The sequence below is a fragment of the Lissotriton helveticus genome, chromosome 7 (genome assembly GCF_964261635.1).
Source record: "Lissotriton helveticus chromosome 7, aLisHel1.1, whole genome shotgun sequence".
Lineage (NCBI taxonomy): Eukaryota > Metazoa > Chordata > Amphibia > Caudata > Salamandridae > Lissotriton > Lissotriton helveticus.
In genome coordinates, this window is record NC_136068.1 from 840,216,402 (window position 1) to 840,238,193 (window position 21,792).

At 48.7% G+C, this 21,792-nt stretch overlaps 1 protein-coding gene across 3 annotated transcripts in view; it reads left to right on the forward strand.

Moving 5' to 3' along the window:
- RUFY1 (RUN and FYVE domain containing 1) overlaps positions 1 to 21,792 on the forward strand; it is a 594,809-nt gene that overhangs the window by 462,524 nt on the left and 110,493 nt on the right. For all 3 annotated transcript variants that reach the window (XM_078653337.1, XM_078653336.1, XM_078653338.1), the window contains one exon: positions 19,718 to 19,847. In XM_078653337.1, coding sequence (XP_078509463.1) covers positions 19,718 to 19,847 — 130 coding nt within the window. The remainder of the gene's footprint in view (positions 1 to 19,717; positions 19,848 to 21,792) is intronic.

Sequence of the window (21,792 nt, forward strand, 5' to 3'; positions counted from 1 at the left end):
TTTGCAAGGTCTCTTACCTCATCCAGTCTGCTCAATATAATGTCAATGGCATCTCCTTTGTCCTGTCTGCCTTTAATTAGACTTGATTGGTCAGCCTTGAGTCTCTTTAGGTTCTTCGTGTGCTCTTTATCCCCCATGTTGATGGTTTCTAGTGTACAGATGTTTGCGAGTAGTGTAGGACTGGAGATGGAGCCGAACGTGAGATAGATACTGCACACGCAGTGTACACTCCTTCTGTGGAATATTCTGCAAATTACATAGGTTTTCAGGCAGAGACAGCAAGCATGCACGTGGCGCGATAGTGAGATGTTAGCTGGAGACCACGAGTACTACCTCTTAGTTATCACGTCTCTTTTGCTTTAAATAGGTGTTTTTAACTTCTTAGGCAGCGCTATCAGGTCGTTGTGTCGTTGTGTGATGAACCTCGCACTACCCGTTTCACAGGTACAGTAGTGTGTGTTAACAATATAGAGCTGACCAGTCCCCGTATTTTAAGTATGGGACCGTCTTGCCTCCGTGTTCTGAGCCCTGAGTTACTTGTCCTTTATTTTGGTCATTATGTGGAACTACACCATTAATGTAGTGAAGCAGTGTACAGGTAAGTGCTAACTTTAAGGGCAAAGCCGAATTGTTGTTGTGCATCAAGATCGCGGAGTGCCTTCACCGGCTGGATGTTAGGGCAAAGCTGACATCGTACTCCCGCCATTTTAGGAGATCAGTGCACGGTGTTAACATCGAGTCACTCATAATGTCTTCAAGGACTGCGTTGCCCCCGCATTGTAAGCAGATAGGTATTAGGTTGCTCCGGTGCTCCGGTTTCAGGTTATATAAGTAAATAGGATGCCACTATTCAATTCGCTGTCCGCCATCCCTCGCCGGCATCTCTACGGTAACTAGTGGCGCCCGCCATTTTGTGCGCGCTATTTGCCGTCCGTGCGCCGATATCAGAGGCCGATGTGCAGTGCAGCAAAGGGCCGACTGTACTCACATGAGTGTCCGCAGAGTCCCCGGAGGTGAGAGCGGCGCAGGAGTCCACGTGTAGGCTGCTCCACTGTGCCGATAAGCGCCGCTAGCTATCCGGTCATCTCCGCTCTCTTCCGATGCCGGTACAGCTCGATCAGGAACTCCGCATGTTTGGTGGCTTCTGGTTCGTTTTCGGACCCGCAAACCCACTCTGAGCAAACCTCCCGGCTTCCGATGCCTAGAACTGCTGCAAGTTCCGGGTTTAATGCAGTTTTAGAGTTCCTAACTCAGGTAACGATTTATGCCACGGGAGGAACAACAACGCTATGCCGCCATCTCCCTCGGCGTCCAAACCACGATCCTCACATTTCTAATGTGTACCCCACTTGAGCCACTTCACAGCTGCTTTTTGCAGCTTCTGATAACTCAAGACAGTGTTCCTCGTCGTTCATAACATCGGTGTGGCATGTGAGATTCAAGCTCTTTGTGTTCACCTGCTGTATACCACCTTACCAGACAAACTGGTTCTTTGGACTCTGGCATCCTTTCTGCCAGAAGTTGTGATGCTGTTCCACGACTGTCAAGCCAACACCATACTGACGTGCTATGCTCCGCCTCACCTCTCTAAGGAGAAGAGACTCCATCACTTGGATCCCAATGGAGCTCTGAGTGCTCAGGAGTAGCGTCTATATAGGCTCTGCATGTCATTTCCAAAGGTAAACATCATCGGTACAGAGCCACACTGCGCCACCTTCAGGTGTGCAGAGTTATTGCTGAAAGGTTTCTATATCCAGTCTCACATCTGGGCATTATACTAAAGGGGAGGAATCTGCAGCTAGATAGTCTTAACCAGAAAGAGTGTTAACCAAGGTAAGTAACTTGTTAATTAAAACTAAAATACTAGTCTAGTGTACACAGTATGAATTGTAACTACAATGACTACAGGTAATATGGGAGCAAAAGCGGTTACCAGATGCGTGAATAATAGATACCACTCCAACATGATTTTTAGCAATCGTACCATCTTTCGGCTACTTCTAAGAACAAGTCTAATTCTAGAATTCTAGCAACTCATTAAAAAGAACTATTATGAGTTTCACAGAGGATACACATCACCATACCTATTTGAATGATGACGTTCTATATTGAAGAAAATGGCAAGACCTGCTATTCCTGCTTTACAAGGCCAGGCTACACTGATACCTCAGCATACGAAGAGTCAAAGTCGCCTTCAATGGGAACCTGAGTTATGATGTACGACATGTCCGAGTGTCACCGGGAGAAGTCTCTGCTCTTCACTTTCTATGCTCGACAATTATAACATTATCTCATTGTTGTTAAGAACTCTTAGTAGAAGCAACTGCCACAAAGCTGCCTCGTACCAATTTAATTATTTTAGTTCTAAGTGACTGTGTTCTTTTGAATATCAACAAAAGTGAGACACATAGTCCTCAATCTTCTAGAAACTCTTCAAAAGTTATATAAGTTGATGTGAAAATGAAGCAGTCATCATTTAGATTAAAATGTTCATGTAGGCTTGATTATTACACTAAAGAACATAATAAGATCAACCATATTTCATATGAATCATACGTACTTAGTATTTTGATTAATTGTTTAGCACGTGTAATTCTAGTAGAGGAATGCCCACAATAATGAAGACACAATGTTCATGTTCCTAGTACTGCATCAATGTTCCTGGAAGACAGTTCCATAGAAATTGCAGAGACAGTTGCAGCTTTCCACAAGAGATTTCACAAAATCAGAAGTGTGAGGGTTGTCTCCAAGGACTAGTTTTCAAAGCAGGACATACAAAAAGACAAACCTATTAAACCTTGTTGATTCCAGGTAATTGCTGACTCAGAAAAGTACGAGGGCTGTCTCATGGTTGAACGCAAGATAATCTTCAAATGGTGCGGTTGCCCTTTCCTCTTCTTAATCTCTCACTTCTTACTTCTTCGCTCTTCTGAGCTTCGGATGTTTTTGTCCAACTCAGAGGTCAGTATGCAATGACACAAAATGGTTCATGACGAGAATAGAGTCCAAATATGTCATGACTATGGATAAAAATAAATGAAGTATAACCATTTATTCCTGCTTTTACAACCCTCAAAGTTCACGTTTTTGAGAACTCGGCTATTACTACACATTCAAATTCTCTTTTATTTAGTGTGTTCTGATAAGTGGTTTTAATTTCTTTATGCAGAGGTCCATGAGCTAAATAAATGTTCAAAGCCATTTTGCCTTTGCAAGCCTTGGAATTTGTAAAATCAGAGGGTCTGGGGCTACAAAATGCCTTTTGTCCTTATACTAAACCCATTTTGGGAGTTGGATAAACCATTCCTACTCACAAAATTGGTTTTGCAATCCATTCCGAATTACAACCAGAAGGGGGCGCGAATGGAGAATCCCACCTTAATTGCTTGCGGAATGGTAACTCAATGGTTTTGTGACCACAGTTGTAGTTGAAAACCATTGGTCTGTTATCAACACTTTAAGGAGGTGCAACTGACTCAGATTAACTTTATTGAGCACCAGTGGCGCAACTAGACGCATACTTCGGAGGGGGCTAACAGGGGTGGCCGGTATGGCTCACAGGTGGGTGCCTGGGGTAGCGGGGGTGTTGCGCAGGGTGGAGGGGGAGTCACGCACGGGGTGGGAAAAAAATACATTTCCGCCAGCTGGGTCCGGCGTCTCTGGTCCTGCTCTCCTGCTTACGATTTCAGGAACAGGAAGCAGGCAGTCCGGCTCCCTCCTCTAAGCCAATCATAACACTGCAATGCGTTATGATTGGTCTGAGTGCCTTGACATGGAGCTCAACCAGGGGCTATAGGGGTGGGCATGTTCTCCATGCAGGCTACTAATGCAGCCTGCATGGAGAAGGGTAGAGTGCGCATGACTGTTTAGGCGGCCCGAGAGGGCCGACCAAACAGTCATTGCACACTTGGGATTGGGAATACCACTCCTCCCCTGCCCTGCACCCGGAGCAGAGCTGCCCCACCCACCCTCCCGCCTGCAAAGGAAACACAAAATGATAATTACTTAAAGTTATTATCATTTTATATTTCCTTTTCACTATTTAAAAGCAGTGGGGTGACGCTCTTCCGCCATAACAGAGGAGCCACCACTGGGGGCTAATACCTTCAGCCAGTGCTGGCCCTAGCACTGGTCGCACACGGTGCAACAGTCTTTTTTGGTGCCCCCGCCCCCATTTCCTCCTTCTCCATAAATTCCCTCACTACCTCTCACCAACAATGCACCTCATCTCTCCTTAGCACCTTTCTGACAAGCATTTCATGTGTTTTATAGCGCTATTCATAGTTTACTCACACTCAGTTCTGTGATCTGCATGGTACACATTCTTTGTAGCAAGCACACTAACCCTCTGCGCTGTGTGGGTGGCAGGAGTGCCCATGTGAGTGCACGGTGAGCGATGCAACAGTGTGAGAGTAGGGTAAGAGGAGTGACTGGTGGATGAGTGAGGTGACCATATGAATTTGGGTGCGGATGTAAGTGCAGAATGGGACGAATTAATGCATGATTAGTGATGGGCTTGTGTGAGTGAGATTGCAGATTGAGCAGTGAGGGGGACTGGTGAGTGAAGTGTCACATGAGTGCAGGGTGAGTAGTGTACTCGTGTGAGTGCAGGGTGAGGTACAGGGTGAACAGCGCAAGTGCATTGTGAGTCCAGAGTGATGACTGTGAGTGCAGGGTGAGCGGGTGAATGGTGTGAGTGCATGGTGATCAGTGTGAGTGCATTGTGATAGCTGTGAGTGCAGGGTAAGTGTGAAAGTGAAGGGTAAGAATGAGGAGTGTGTCTGGGAATGCACCCTGCATTGAGACAACACTTGAAGTAATTCAGCATGTTATTGACGGCACCGTAGGGTTTAAGATACAAGTTAAACTATTGCTATTATGGTGTTAATCAGGGATCGAGGGTGGAGGAAATAAATAATGTGCTCATCCTGCAACAAACTTCCATTCTTATGATTCGGGTTGCCAGCTCATTATTTTGATGTTCTAGACGGTTCAAAAATAAACAGACACCTAAAGCCTCGGTAACCAGTTTACAAAGGTTTGTAAATGTGCAAATGGTCTTTAAAGACCTTTGAAAAACTCGGGCATGCCAGAGATAAGACTCCAGACACTGCCCAGCAGAACCCACAGCAGCCCAGACTGAGCCATTCGACGGGGGGCTCAAGCCCTTTCAGCCCAATGGGCGTTGCGCTCCTCACTGTTCCAGGGGACCATTGCCTTCCCGATGTATTGCGAAAAACACCCTCTTATTTTTTAAGCAGTAAGGGTTCTTTTAAGAAAATAGGCTGCCTTAAAAAAATAATCTTGTTTGGGAATGCAAAGCTGGGATGGTGGTCTTCTGTTCCTTTCAGGCCGTCATCCCTGTGTCTGTAACCAATCATAGGAGTTCACAAGTAGCGGTTAGCCTAATTATTATTCATCAGGCTGCCCGGTCTGCCGACCTGTTTTGCGATGTAACCTGTTATTGTGCAAAAATCAGAGACCGGTCACCTTTCTCTTCATACATCAGCTCCTAATTACTAAATTCTTAATAAAACAGACTTTTACCTTGCGCCTGCCCGTGGTAAATTGATACATTGGCATGCTGAACTATTTGAACAAATGGTATGTATCCAAGTTGGGACATAGGAATTTTAAAACAGTGCTGAAGTAGGCCATTATCTTTGATGTCTACAGAGGTAGGTTGAGGCATTTTGGAGACATATGACTGATAGTGTTGATCACATCCTGTGCTAACACCTTGGAATGGTAGAAGGGGTAGATTGTTTGCTATTAGCTTTGTTTAGATAATAACAGAACACCATTGCCACAGATTTCTTTACCTAGGATACTAGTGACATCTGTTAATAGGCTTTGCTGCACCTCGAAAGTACCCATCACAAACTAATGTGGCTCAAGACCCAGTTGTTTCTGATGTAGTAACAGAGCTGGGAGGATAGCCGGGATGGAGCTGAGACAGACCAAAGCGGTGGGTGTCCCCCCTTTCTTTGCCAACTGCAAGCCCTGAAATAAGCCCAGAGACCCCTCCCCCCACACCCCCAGCAATCGCTCCGGAGGGGCAGAGCGGGAGCTGATGTGGGCTTGATTGCCAGCCCGCGCGGCAAGCGCTTCGGAGACAGAGCACCATGAACAACCAGCTGCAGGAGAGGCAACGCCCGCTACTGATGCGCTCGTGGTAAGTGAGCACATCAGAGACGAGAGCAGAGGCGACGGCTCCTACCGCTCTCAGTATGGAGGCAACATTGAGCTGTCGAGGAGAGAGTGAGAGCGTGGATTGCGAGTGCGACGACTGCCACCCCTGCTTTAGTGGACGTGGGTACAACAGCGGTCAAACACGGAATGTGGGAAACGGCAGTCTAGCTGGTTAGTGTACATGATTCATGACGAAACAGTGGACCTATTTCCACACACGCACTGCTCCTCCGCAGACAGCACAGTACAGCGTTAGGGTCCGATACAAGCTGAAGCAAAGAATTGCTATTCCGAAAAGTCTAATTAAGATGCAAGATGATCGCGGGTGGAAGAGGAACTTAAATGTATTGATACCCTGTAGTCTGCTGAAGGGCACCATCGGAGTGGTGAGTCTTGGGTCACATGCGACATTCCTTATAGGGCCCGAACACGATCATTAGGAGCACACATGACCTGGTCCCTGGCTGAGGTTCAATCCACTGAGGAACGAATAGCTCATGCCCCCCACTTGCCGGAAGGGGGTTTCTAAGACACTGCCTGTACGACCAATCAGCCACCATGACCAAGACAGCTGCGTGGACGGATAGACAGAGGAGAGCTTGGAAGATGCTTGGCTGAAGGGGACCGCAGCATCCAAAAAAGGCTACCTTTGGGCTGACCTTCCCTTTATCTCCTTTCCGTCTTCCCCCTCGTCCTCTCCCCTCTCACTCCACCTCTCCCCTTTCCCTCTTTATTTGTCTCTCCGGACTTTGGACACAGTTCTTCCTCGTCTCCCTACTTTGGCTCCTTCCTCCCCTCCTTTTCCTATAAATTCTCTCAACCTCGTTGTTTGTTTACTGTAGCTTTCTACGCCATTGTAACTGATGTAATTTGTAATGCAATCTTCCTCTGCTATAGCGCTCTGATACGTACGGGTCTAGCCAGCGCTTTATAATCCTTTTTATCTATCTTATAATGCAACATTCCCCTGGTTATGCGCTCTGATACCTCCGGATCTAGATAGCGCTATATAACCGTCGCAAATCAATTAAACTAAAAACTGTTTTTTCCTGTACACTGAGACCTGAGCAACATGGCTGATGACCAGTGGAGCTGCCTGACAGCTAATGAGGAGTCTGGCCCTTGTTTTCCCCCTTGACCGTCACCTACCCAGCCGGACATTGGGCATTGTTCCTCCTCGTCTCCCTGCTATTACTCCTTCCTCCCGTTGTTTGTTTACTGTACCTACTACGCTACTGTAACTGATGTAATTTGTAATGCCATCTTCCTCCGCTATAGCGCTCTGATACCTACGGGTCTAGCCAGCGCTTCATAATCCTTTTGATGTACCTTATAATGCATCGTTCCCCTGGTTATGCGCTCTGGTAACCTCCGGGTCTAGATAGCGCTATATAACCTTTGTATATCAAATAAACTATAAATTTGCTTTTCCTGAACGCTGAGACCTGAGCAACATGGCTGATGACCAGTGGAACTGCCTGACAGCTAATGAGGAGTCTGACCCTGGTTTTCCCCCTTGACCATCACCTACCCAGCCGGACATTGGGCATTGTTCCTCCTCGTCTCCACGCTATTACTCCTTCCTCCTTCGAATTGCTGCAACATTGTTTGTGTACTGTTCCTTACAATGCTTTTGTATCTGATGTAACTTGTAACGCAACAATCCTAAATGTAAAGCGTTCTGATACCCTCTTGGGTCAAGTTCGCACTATATAAAACCTTATCAATTAAATAAATAAATAAAATGCCCAAAGGCATTTTCGGCTCGAGGTGGTATACAGATGTCTTACTGTCATAGTCACTTGCTTACATCTTCCCAGTGCTCTCTTGCTCAAGTTATACTCCAGCAGACCTGACGTGGCAGTTTCACACTACTTTAGCGAGAAGGAGGTAACTGGGATGAAGTTGTATTCCAATGCAACCGTATATGAGCACTGGCTATAAAAATTCTGCAATCTGTCTGGCATGAAGTTGAGAAACGAAGGTGGTACAGACAAGCAAACTATGTGAGGATCAGACTAGGCTGATGGAATAGCTTATACTTAAAGGTGCTGGAAGTTCACTATGTTGTTGAACATCTGTACAGTGCTGAATTAAGTATTCATTGTTGCTTTCTATGGATGTCTGTTCATGTGTTTTTGCAAATATTTGAAAGAGAGGGATTGTTAGACATTTATTTTCTACTGTTTTGTGCCTTTAATGTGTAAGCTAGCTTCCTCTGTTGTGGAAGTTGCTACAGATTAACCTCTTCTGATTAGTTTCTGGGCAAATGAGTCGGAGCACCCATCATTCACACGCTAACTGAAAGGTCACATGCGCTTCAGAACTATTGGAAGCTGACGGATGCTGACTGCATTGAATATGCACCTATTGCTGCAGGTCCTACTTACTGTCACTTTTCATAGATGTCGTTTCATTATGGTGTACTTTCAAAAAAGCTAGAAAGGTAGTGTGTGTTATACTTCTAGTTTGTTGTGTTTAGTGCCTTTGTTTGTAATTTAGCTCCCAAGAATATTGAAATAGTTGCTGGTTGGGCGTTTCTTAATAGTATTTCAGACCACATGTCCAGAAAGCAACCATCCACAGATCACCATGAAGGGCTGCTTGCATATCTATGTAGCAGACAACTAAAGCGTATGAATGTATAACATTTGAGGAAAATACTGATACCCTAATGTAATATTTTTCTATAACCGATTTATCAATATGATGTTTTGATTGCAAGTTAGTTTGTATAAGCTATTATTGAGTATGGTGTGTGTTCCTTTTGCTGTTATTGGTGCCTGCTGGTCTAAAGGTATCTGGGGCATATCACCTCTGGGTGTGATAAAAGTATTGCTGTCCCCTACAGATATGAACTAGGAGCAAAGCAAGAATCTGAAATAAGGTCACAGAATTAATTTTTTGAGAAAGATTGACGTGTCCAGACTTATGCTACGTGTCGAATCCTCTGTGACCTTGGCTTGCTCCAGATTTATTTTACCTGGGTGTAGATAGACTGTTCTTTGAATTTCTGACCTCTAGGACTGAAATGCCATCGGCCTGTGCAGTGGTGCTTTTTAGGTCTCGCCTAGGCAGAGCGCATACACTGCTCTAGGAGATGACGTTTAGAAATCGGTCATCTCCTTTTCAAGCACACTCGTGCTTGTGGTGGCATCTACCTTGCGGGAGCGAGCAGCGACGCGCCGACCATCTGTTTTTAATTCGCATGGCCGTGCGCTCCTGCTCCTGCTCCCGCCAGGGGCAAGCTGGCACAAGCATGAGTGCTTTAAAACAGCTGTTTTTATTTTCCCTTCTTAACTGCTTAGCTTGCACTTTTGCTCTGTCTCCAATTTTCCCGCTATAGCACTTATGGAATAAATTTACTTTTTGCCACCTTTTGATTGTATCTTGAGTGTAAAAAAAAGTAACGTTCTGCTAATACCCGAGCACACTTTTCTTATTTGCAGCTCCTACGATTTTGCACTTCCGTCTTCAGCTTTCCGATAAAGTCTGTCCGGTTGTGGATGATGAAGCACAGAAGTGTGTGCGTGCCCACTAACCTCCAGAAGCTGGCTCGCCAACAGTCTCTTCCTGTCCCAATCAATACGTCAATGCTGCCTCCGAAGAGGTCACCTCGCTTCCGGGACTTTGACTAACTTGGCGGTTGTCGGCTCTTCATAGCAAGGGGGAGAGGTTTGGGGGAACATGACTTCCATTTCGGGCCGCTATTGATTGGCGTCCGGCAGTGTTCTCGTCGTTACGTCACCCACCACCTCCCGCTTGTCAGGAAGCGCCGAGCTGCCCCCCTGATTGGCTGTTGGTGATTTGGCATGTACAGTCAGAAGCAGTGTCTGTGGTACTTCATGTCAACTCAGCCACCTTTATAAATTAAATTACATGGTTTTGCTTTTCGGTTGACTACGCTCACTGCTTTCCTTAAGTTCAGAAGAGCAAAGCGTGGGTGGACTTGGTGCTGTCCCCCATAATGACGGGTAAGGCTGTGCCCGAGTATGCGCTTCCTTACTTTGCTTTCGCACAAGAAGGGTTAAACTTAAACATTCCTTGGTTTTAGGCTGTCACTTGCAGTAGCTGCGCTGCTTGGTGTTTCAGTGGAGAGGAATTGATCGCGCGTCTTTAGGAATAGACACACACTCCGTCTCTCAGCTATAAGAGTGCATGTCCAGGAGCCGACGAATACTACTTTCCTCGTCTCTTGTAATGATAGTGCGTCTCTGAGAACCGACAATCGCTCCATCCCGTGACTCTTGCAATGCTGGTGCACCTTTTGCAGAGGACGAGCACTTCAACTCTCCTCTCTTGAGGCAGTATATGTGCTGTAAGACTGACATGTTTACACGTGTATTGTAAATCACTCCAAGCCTGTAATTGAAATCTACATTCAAACCAGTGGTTTTAGAAGACGTTCAAGATGTAGCGGTTAGCCTCAAAGTGGTTGTCTTTTGTGATCGAACAAATTCAATTACTGGCCCTGATGGTCGCCGCCTGCGTGGCCGGCTTTGCCGGTGTATTAAAAGCGTAAGCTAAGAGGACAAGCATTGGCTTAGTCAATAGGTTTCGCCTTTGGAACCTTATAAGTATGTAGTTATACAGCACACTATCCTTGGTGCAACAACATCAACTGTTGCATGGCTAAAAACTTATAAGGTCCCTTAAGGCAAGACCTATTGGCTATGTCAATGCTTTTTTCTTCATACTGACAGCGTTCTAGCATATCAGAGCATGTCTGTGTCTGTGATGAAAAGTCTTCGAAATATCTGGGCTCATGACTAATTTACAGGTCTACTGTGTCAGCAATGTGGATTTTTGGCATCTTGCTTACCTACACTGAGCACTTCTCCCCATCACTGCTGCACACTTCTGCACTGGTATAATTTTGTAATTTTTAGCTATCTGTTTACTATTTTTGTTAGCATTTTTAGGTCTCTCCTAGGCAGCTCTTACGCTATCTCTTTGAGACATGCTGTTGCAGGGATTCTACTCATACACAGAACTATGCACAGGAATACGGGACCTCAGTGTTATAGGGGCTAAGCCTTCCTACCGCCTCAGTACCCACAATCCCAGGACCGACAAGCTATAGTGTCTCACTCGCTCTTCTAACCAACCATGAAGGTACAAATGATTAGACACCCTAGAACACAACACTCCAGACTCTCTCAGGAATCGCGGTAGCAGCACGTACCCTTTCGCTCACTCACTCGTACTTGTCCACAACAATAAATGACAGAGACACTCTTATAGTTTAGAATGTTGATTTTAACTATTGTGCTCTATAACGCAGTATACGAGCCACTACCAGCAGCAATACGCATAAACCTAAAACAATTAGCACTGTAGCAAGTCCATATATTATAAAGGGAGATGTCATCTTATATAGACAGTGGATAAAGGACTATAAGGCCTAACTGTTTTGAGTAAAGTGCTCCGATAACTTGGGGTGGAGTTCACGCTACATAATTTTTTTTTTTTTAAAGTACATAAATTACAAATATGTGAACACAGGAAAGCGTTGCTGGGGGGATGAGAGGGCGCAGTGGCTCTGCTGTGGGGACACCTTGGGATGCAATCGAAAAATTAAAATCCCATCAGCTAAGGCTCGTGTAGATGAAAATGCTCAAACCCAGAACATTCAGAAATGACAAGCCAAGACAAACAAAAGAAAATGGTGCCCTGAAAGTAACAGAAATAGACAGAAGGGAGCGACTACTTCTAACTGAAAGAAACACATAGTGATAGATGCCTTACATTAGAATTACCCCCAGGCGTCAGACTCGGTCTGGAAAGTTTTCGTCCGCAGTACCCCTGCGCGTCTGAAGGTGGCGACGTTTGGCTTCGTGTCCGTCGTTGGTGTCGTGGTCGCCGAGATGACCTCGCGGCAGCTACTTAGACGCCGTCCTCATGCAATGACATCCGTTATTTCTTTTTCCGCGCCAGCAAGCGCAGGTCTTGGGAGAGTGGTACCCCCATTAATTTTTGGAGGCTTTTTGTCTCATTTTTTTCGAGTCGCTCGACTCCTGGTGTTGGAGAGATGCCCGATTTCAAGACTTGCGAGGACTGTCATCGGATGATGACGGTGACGGACCGCACCGCGTGTGTCTCTACTGCCTTGGTTGCAACCACGACCACAAGTCATGCCCCGACTGCCGGGCCATGGCACCGAAGACTTTGCAGGAGCGGTCCCGAAAGTTGCTGGTGGTCCGGCAGTCGGCTCCACGCCGCTCAAGGTCCCGGTCCCGTGGGAGGTCGAGGGACCGGTCGCGGAGCCATCACCATCGTTCAGCAAGATCAAAGTCTTCACACTCTGGGTCAGGTAAGAGGAAGCACAAGAAGTCGAAGAAGCGTCATCGCTAGACGACTTCCCCATGCCCGTCATGGCTGAGGGTGCAGGTAGTGCCTCCCCCGTGGCTCCGGCGGAGCCTACGGTGTCGCTGTCGGCCTACCCGCCCTTCCCGGGTCTGTCGGTGACTCCGGCCCAGCTGCAGGAATTTCTGTCAGCCATGGCCCACCTATCTGGTCTGTCGGGCCCTGCCGGCGCGCCTTTGTGACCTGGGGGCCCTCGCCCTTCACTGACTGGGGCTCTGGCATCGCTGTTGGCTCTGACACAGGGCCCCCAAGGATCCAGGCCTGGAACCCGGTCGACGCCTGTTGACCTACTCACACCTCCACCTACGTCGAGCCCACCAGCACCACCTCCGACGTCGCCCATAGCACCGGACAAAGACGACCCCGGTTTCAGCCAGACAGGGACACGGAGCCGGAACGGTGTTGCTCGACGCCGATTCCGACACCGATGGGGCCTTTCTACCCCTATGTCCATCGTCCTTATTTTCGGCCTGTACATCAGGCTTCGGAGGAAGGGGAGGACTGGGAGTGGGTCTGAGGACCCTCTCACAGCTCAGTGTGAGTATGACCCTGACTGGGCAGAGGAACTGGGGGATGTCAGTGGTCTGGACACCTCTCCTGTCCATGGTATGCTCACTCCTCCTACCGTGGTACGGAGGTGGGTGCAAGTTATGCAGTTGTGTTGCGTAGGGCGGCGGAGCCCCTCCACCTCCAACTCCCTGCAGTGGCCGTCAGGACTGACCTCCTGACAGAAGTGCTTCGGCCGGCGGCTTCCTCTGCGGAGACAGTGATGCTCTTTATTGAGGCACTTTCTGATGTTCTTTTGGGCACCTGGTCCAGGCCCAACACAGGGGTTCCTGTGGTTAGGAATGTGGCCCGACGCCAACTCCTGGCCCCGGGCAACCCCATTTTCCTCTGCCAACACCCCTGAGAGCTTGGTTGTCCAAGCCTCAACGTCCCAGAACGCATTCCCTACCGCACCCCCGGACAGGGAATCCAAGAAACTGGAACAATTTTGGAAGAAGATTTTTTCTTCTGCCAGTTCAGGGCTGCGGTCTGTGAACATTGCATTCCTCTTGGGCTGTTATTCCCACTCTGTGTGGGATACGGTGGCGCAAGTGCTTCCTCAGTGTCCGGAGGAGGCGCGGACAGTGCTATCTCAGGCTATTGAGATGCAGCCATGTTCACAATAAGATGTGGCCTTGACAACTCCGACTTGCTGGGTAGAGCAATTTCCACGACCGTGGTGCTCCGTCTGAGGACTACTGGCTTCTCAGGAGATGTCCAGAACACCCTTATGGACATGCCCCTTGATGGCATTCGCCTTTTTGGTAACGAGGCAGTTGGGCGTTGGAGAGTTTTAAGGACTCGCGGGCTACGACCAAGTCCTTTGGCCTTTAGCCACTCGCCCACCTCCGCCTTCTGCTTTTCGCTCCTTTCGTGGTTACGGAAGGGGCGCCCCAGCATGTTCGCTTCAAAGCCACAGGCCGCAGTAGCAGCAGTCTCAGTGCGGACATAGGACCCGCAGAGGCAGGTCAAGGGGGCTAGCGGGCGGGTCAGTCTAATTCTACCCCAGCCACCACTGCCTCAAAACCTTCCTAGTCCGGTCTTTCAGGCCCATCAAACGCCAGTGGACGGCAGGATTCGCCATCACCTCCCTCACTGGTGCACCATCACTTCGGACAGGTGAGTTTTACAAATAGTCGAAGGGGCTACTCCCTCCCCTTCGAGACTACCCCTCCAGCTATGCCACCCCAGTACCACCGCATGTTGGGGGATCATTTGGCACTTCTTCAACAGGAAGTCGCTGCCCTCTTGGCCAAGGTAGCCATCAAGCACGTTCCTGCGCCAGAAGTAAGACGTGGTTGTTATTCCTACTACTTTCTGGTGCCCAAGAAGGACAAAGGCCTGTGTCCTATCCTGGACCTCAGGGACGTCAATCGCTTCCTCCGGAAGGAGAAGTTCAAGCTGCTAACTCTAGCTCAGGTCTTGTCTGCTCTCGACTGTGGATACTGGATGGTAGTGTTGGACTTGCAGGACGCATATTTCCACATTCCCGTCCTGCCTGCCCACCGCCATTACCTGCGGTTCATGGTAGGCCACGAGTACTTTCAGTTTACCGTGCTCCCCTTTGGCCTTACAAACGCCCCGCGGGTGTTCACGAAGGTGATGGCGGTGGTCGCAGCTCATCTGCGCAGGTTAGGGGTGCCAGTCTTCCCCTACCTTGACGACTGGTTGTTGAAGGTGGGCTCACCCCAGCTTGTCGCCAGCCACCTCCAGACTACGGCCGACCTCCTGCACTTGCTGGGGTTCTCCATCAATGTGCCGAAGTCGCACCTGTGTCCCTCTCAGAAGCTCCTCTTCATCGGAGCGGTTCTCGACTCGGCGCAGTTTCGGGTTTATCCTCCCGAACAGCGGGTTCGGGATATTCAGGCTCTTATTTCCGATCTTTCTGCCTTTATCCCGAGTCTCGGTCAAATTGACGCTGCGGCTTCTGGGGCTGATGGCCTCCTGCATCCTTCTGGTGCATCACGCCCGGTGGCGGATGCGGGCTCTGCAGTGGGACCTGAAGTTTCAGTGGGCCCAGCATCAGGGCAACCTGTCCGATCATGTCTTGATCTCGGAGGGCACTGCGAGACAGTTGCAGTGGTGGCTCCCGGACCGCGATTGGGTCAGTGGCAGATCCCTCTCCCGACCCCACCCGGAGCAAGTGGTTGTGACGGACGCGTCCCTCCAGGGCTGGGGAGGCCACATGGGAGAGGCGGAGATCAGATGCCTCTGGTCTCCGGCGGAGTCCCAGCTCCATATCAACTTTTTGGAGCTGCGGGCGATCCGTCTAGCACTGAAAGCATTCCTCCCCTCTGTCCGGGGGAGTGTAGTGCAGGTGTTCACGGACAACACCACCGCCATGTGGTACTGCAACAAACAAGGCGGGGTGGGGTCGTGGACCCTATGCCAGGAGGCTCTGCGCCTCTGGCAGTGGCTGGAACATCAGGCCGTGACCCTGGTGGTTCAACACCTGGAAGGTTCTCTGAACGCCAGGGCGGACGAACTCAGCCGTCGGTGCATGATGGATCACGAATGGCGTCTGAACTCGGACGTGGCGCAAGGCCTCTTTCAGCACTGGGGAGAGCCTTGGTTAGATCTATTCGCCACAGAAGAGAACGCGCAATGTCATCAGTTCTGCGCGTTGGAATTTCCAAGGCGGCACTCGCTCGGAGACGCTTTTCGTCGCGAGTGGAGTTGCGGTCTATTGTACGCCTTTCCGCCTATACCACTTCTGCCCAGAGTGCTGAAGAAGATCAGGCGCGACCGGGCCCAGGTTATCCTTGTGGCTCTGGACTGGGCACGAAGATACTGTTATCCCGAGCTACTCAGCATGTCAGTCGATCCCCCGATTCGTCTGCCTCTTCGGGAGGACCTTCTGTCGCAGCAGCAGGGGACGGTTCTCCACCCGAACCTGCCCAGTCTCCACCTACAAGCTTGGAGATTGAGCGGCGGCAGTTGAGGCCATTTGACTTGCCTCCCGAAGTCTGTAATGTCATTCTGGCAGCCAGGCGTCCCTCCACAAAGTCGGTATACGCCTGCAGGTGGAACAGATTTGTGGCATGGTGCACAGCAAAGGCTGTGGATCCACTCTCTGCCCCTCTTTCTGAGGTTCTCCTCTTCCTTCTTTCTCTTGCCCAGCAGGGCTCTGCTCTGGGCACTATCAAGGGCTACCTTTCTGCCCTTTCCGCCTTCTTGAGGCTACCTGATCAGCCTTCCTTGTTCAAGTCCCCGATTGTAAATAGGTTTTTGAAGGGCATCACACACATGTTCCCTCCTGTTCCTTTCGTGATGCCCCATTGGGACTTGAACCTTGTTCTTACTTACCTAATGTGTGCTCCCTTTGAGCCGCTCCATAACTGTCCTCTCCGTCTTCTTACTTTGAAGACTGCTTTCCTGGTTGCCATCACCACTGCCAGGAGAGTGAGTGAGCTCCAGGCTCTTTCTTCCACACCTCCTTTCCTCTCTGTTCATCCGGACAAGGTTGTGTTGCGGACAAGACCTTCTTTCCTGCCCAAGGTTGTCACGGCTTTCCACATCGGGCAGTCCATTACTTTGCCCACCTTCTTTCCGCCTCCGCATCCCTCGAAAGAGGAAGAGAGGCTCCACCGTCTGGACCCAAAACGTGCACTCTCCTACTATCTAGATCGCACACGCCAGTTCCGGATGGATGACCAACTCTTTGTTGGTTACGTGGGCGCTAAGAAGGGAAAGGCGGTGAACAAGCGGACCATCTCCCGGTGGATCATCTTGTGTATCCAGGCATGTTACTCCTTGGCTAAGAAGGAGCCCCCTGTTGGATTGAGGGCTCATTCCACCCGGGCCACTGCGACTACAACTGCCCTGGGCCGGGGAGTGCCCTTGCAGGACATTTGCCAGGCAGCTACGTGGGCCTCGCTGCACACGTTCGCACGACACTACTGCCTGGACAGCCAAGTCCGGAGGGATGGCTTCTTTGGCCGTTCCGTCCTCCAGGACTTTCTGGTGTGATTATTGGTTCGCAGACCCACCACAGGGGTTGGTATTGCTGGGGTATCTATTCTAAGGTAAGTAATCTATCACTAACGTGTCTCTTTCAGATGCACAAGTTACTACTTGTGTAACGATATATCTGTAAGAGACATTAGTTAGTGATAGATTCCTTACCGACCCACCCATCCTCCCCGTTCTGCGAACCGATATCTAGGGTTAAGGTCATCCCTTTCAGGGCCCTAGTTTCATGGCACCAGTGTTGGTTCTATCATGGCTCTGCGTATCTGGCGCGGAAAAGCTGTGTATCAGAACTGACGTCAACGCGCATGGGCGGCGTTTAAGTACTCCAACGACGCCATTCCGGCGCTAACGACGCCAACGACAGACGCGGAGCCGCGGACGACACCTGCCGGCGCGCAGGGGTATTGCTACGCAAAATTTACCAGATCCAGTCTGACGCCTGGGGATATTCTAAGGTAAGGAATCTATCACTAACTAATGTCTCTTACAGATATATCGTTACACAAGTAGTAACTTGTGCACCTGGCAGGTTCACTGAACACCAGGGCGGAAGAACTCAGCCGCAGGTGCATGATGGATCACGAATGGCGTCTTCACTCGGATGTGGCGCAAGGTCTCTTTCGACAGTGGGGAGAGCCTTGGTTAGATCTATTCACCACCAAAGAGAACGTGCAATGTCAGCAATTCTGCACGTTGGAATTTCCGAGGCAGCACTCGTTAGGCGGCGCTTTTCGTTGTGAGCGGAGTTGCGGTCTGTTGTACGCCTTTCCACCTCTACCACTTCTGCCCAGAGTGCTGAAGAAGATCAGGCGCGACCTGGCCCAAGTCATTCTGGGCTCGAAGAGTTTGGTATCCCGAGCTACTCAGATTGACGATCGATACCCCGATCTGACTGCCTCTTCGGGAGGATCTTCTGTCGCAGCAGCAGGGGACGGTCCTCCACCCAAACCTGTCCAGTCTTCACCTCTTGGCGTGGAGATTGAGCGACATCACTTGATTACTTTTGACTTGCCCCCTGAAGTCTATGATGTCATTCTGGCAGCCAGGCGCAACAAGGTTGTGCTCAGAACACGTCCATCCTTTGTGCCAAAGGTTGTCACTGCCTTTCACATCGGGCAGACCATCACTTTGCCCACCTTCTTTCCGCCCCCGCATCCTTCCAGAGAGTAAGAGAGACTCCACCGTCTGGACCCAAAACGTGTGCTCTCATTTTACCTGAACCGCACACAACAGTTCAGGGTGGATGACCAGCTCTTTGTTGGCAATGTTGGCACCAAGAAAGGTTGGGCCGTACACAAGCGGACTAACTCCGGATGGGTCGTCTTTTGTATTAAAGCCTGTTATTGTCTGGCTAAGAAGGAGCCTCTCGTGGGGCTGTGAGCCCATTCCAAAAGGGCGATGGCTGCCACTGCGGCGCTGGGACGTGGTGTCCCCTTACAAGACATCTGTCAGACAGCTTCGTGGGCCTTGTTGCACACTTTTACTAAGCACTACTGCATGGACAGCCAAGTCCGGGGAGACGGCTTCTTTGGCCGTTCTGTTCTCCGGGACTTCCTGGTGTGATCTTGGTTCGCAGACCCACCACCAGGGTTGGTATTGCTGGGGTATCTATTCTATGGTAAGTAATCTATCACTACGTGTTTCTTTCAGATGAACAAGTTACCTACTTTCGGTAACGATATATCTGTAAGAAACATTAGTAGGGATAGATTCCTTACCGCCCCACCCATCCTCCCCGTTCTAGGGTTAAGGTCATCCCTTTCAGAGCCCTAGTTTCCAGGCACCAGTGGTCAGTATCTTACATGGCTCTGCGTTTCTAGTGCGGAAAGTCGTGTACAGAACTGACGTCGGCGCACGAGGGTGGCGTCTAAGTAGCTGCCGCGTGTCATCTCGGCAACCACAACGCCACCTTCCGACATGCATGGCTACTTCTGACGAAAAAATTTCCGGATCAAGTCAGACACCTGAGGGTAATTCTAAGGTAAGGAATCTATCACTACTAATGCTTCTTACAGATAAATTGTTACCGAAGGTAAGTAACTTGTTCTATAGGGCCAGTCGCAATAGAAGGGAAATAAACACCAAAAGGAGGAACAAATAAATCCAATGCGCCACTGGATTTACGAACCCAAAGGAACGAATGAAAAACAATGGGCGTGCTTGAAGACCACAGACTAGATACATCATGTCTCGAAAGAGAACAATGCATGCGCTGCCTAGGCGAGACCTAAAAAAGCACCAGATCCTTTCATTATGGAGAGTCATATTGATCCTGCAGTAGTCAATGTACTCCTTAACTGCCAGCAGCAATAGCAATGGAAGCTAAACAGGTTAGGACTATACATAGAAAAAGACAGACACTGCACACAATACACGGAACAGAACCAAGATCCCAAGAAAGACTTGTTAGGAGGCTTCACTGAACCAGCAGTATTGGAACTCGTCATGCTTCTCTTTAAGCCGCCCTACAGATGCTGCCTGACATACGGATCCACCTTTATAATCACCTCTCCAAAAGGTCCTGTCCAACATCGAGTAATAATCAATATGAGTCACACAGCATCAACAATTTAACTAGCTTTATCTCTACTAAAATAAAACGTAATACTACCCATTGTCCTTTTTTTTGTTTCTCTAACAGCTCAAGCCTGGATAAAATGTTGAAATGTGAACAAGAACAACGTCAGAATCTACAGCATGAGTTACAACAAGAAAAGGAAACTACCAGTGTCCTTAGAACTGAGCTGCAACAAGTGTCAGGGTTAAAAAAGGTAAAGGTGTCGATCAGGTGTTAATGTTTTCTATGTGCAGAAAGTATTTTGTATCTAAAAAACATCAGACATATCTTTGCAGTAAAAAAAATACAAACAGATATAAACATTTTTAAAGAAAATGTTAAAGTTATAAAAGATCATCCTAACCTTCTTGTTAAATATTTTTTGGTAGGATGCATTACAAGAAGCAAGATCGGCAGCAGGTTGTGTTAACCGATAGTTCTGCACTCCCCTGCAATGTCCCACAGAATCCTGACTGTATTTGAGTACAAAATACACATTGCCTGCATGATCTTATGGCGAAAGATTAAAAAAAGCTAGAAGCCAGCTAGGTTGATGTGGGATTGAGGTTGTGTTAGGGAGCGGAGATGAAGAGCCAGCCTCGTGAGTGGAGTGGTAAGACAGGGCTACTTTAAAGAGGCGGCCAGTTAGCAGAGAAGATTATCAGCAGACCAAGGAAGCCTTCTCCTTCGCAGGCTTGATCTGGCACTACACAATGAATTTATTGCCTCCTTTTGCCTCCAGATCCCCTGGAGCAAGGTGAGATAGCCTGGTGGCTGGAGAAGTGGAACAAAATGGCTGAGGCTTGCATTGCTAGGATGTCAGTGCGGATATTGGCACATTATGATGGTGAGTGTAGACCCAACCAAGGACTAGTTACAGTGGTTGCAGGTGAATTCTTACTGGTGGAGCCAGGGCTTGTGACCAAGGGGGTACTAGAACACTCCTGAGAGACACCTTTGGATAACGCCCCTGAGAGAGACCTGTGGATTGGAGGTGGATGAAGGTTGTAAGGCCTGCCTTGTGCATGGGCCTGGATAGTGCATGTCAAGGTTACCTAGTGAATAGCAGGAGCTGAGGGAATGTTGCAGTTGGTGCAGCAGGAGGAGCCTTACATGGCCTACTGTGGCATAGAATGGCTTGTAGAACTGTAATGAAGCTGGTACTTTATAGTAGGAGACACTAAAGACAAAGCTTTGCAATGACTCTCCAGGCGTTGGTTCATCCACTTTGATGGTTGCACCTATCATTTGATTAAGTAGCTGGACGTGTCGTTCAGTGCAGCTGGAAGTGCGCCCTGTCTCTTAGGATACTTGAACTGGTGACACCTTCCCAGAGACTGAATATTGTCAATGAGAACGAGCAGAAAGAATGATTTGATTCCTAGCAGGTTTCATAGCTCAATAACCCCTGAGGTATCCCTCTCCTAAAAGTGGCCGCTCTCACAAGGAGGTTTCATAGCTCTGAATATCTGCTGAATTGTGGGCTGCGGTCTGGTGTTATTTTGTGTAGCGCTGATTGCTGTTTGAGAAAAGGACTGGAGCTGAACCAACAATAAGAGGGGCTGTGGCTATAGGGGACCAACAGGGAAAGCTTTCAGCTAAATCAACCCAAGACAACGAAATTAATCAGTATACTGAAATGGTTGGTGGTAGCAGGCCTGCACAGTCGCAGTAGGCTTTTCGAGGTAAGGAGGGGCTGGTTGGAGATTTGCATTCCCCTGTCCTAGAGGCCATTGTAGTTTCCACAGCAGCCCTTGAAGGAAAAATAGACATCATCTTAATAGATGTCAGTCTGATGAAAACTAGTCATAGAAAAGTTGTGGACACAACGAAAGAAACCGAAGGGGTAGTCGATCATCAAAAAAATGACATCCGAACTGAGTAGAGTCTCTCTCTCTCTCTCTCTCTCTCTCTCTCTCTCTCTCTCTCTCTCTCTGTCTCTGTCTCTGTCTCTCTGTCTCTGTCTCTGTCTCTCTGTCTCTGTCTCTGTCTCTGTCTCTGTCTCTGTCTCTCTCTCTCTCTCTCTCTCTGTCTGTCTCTGTCTCTCTTTCTCCCTTTCTCCCTTTCTCCCTTTCTCTCTTTCTCTCTTTCTCTCTTTCTCTTTCTCTTTCTCTCTCTCTTTCTCTCTCGCTCTCTCATGATTATGCAGCATGTTCAAA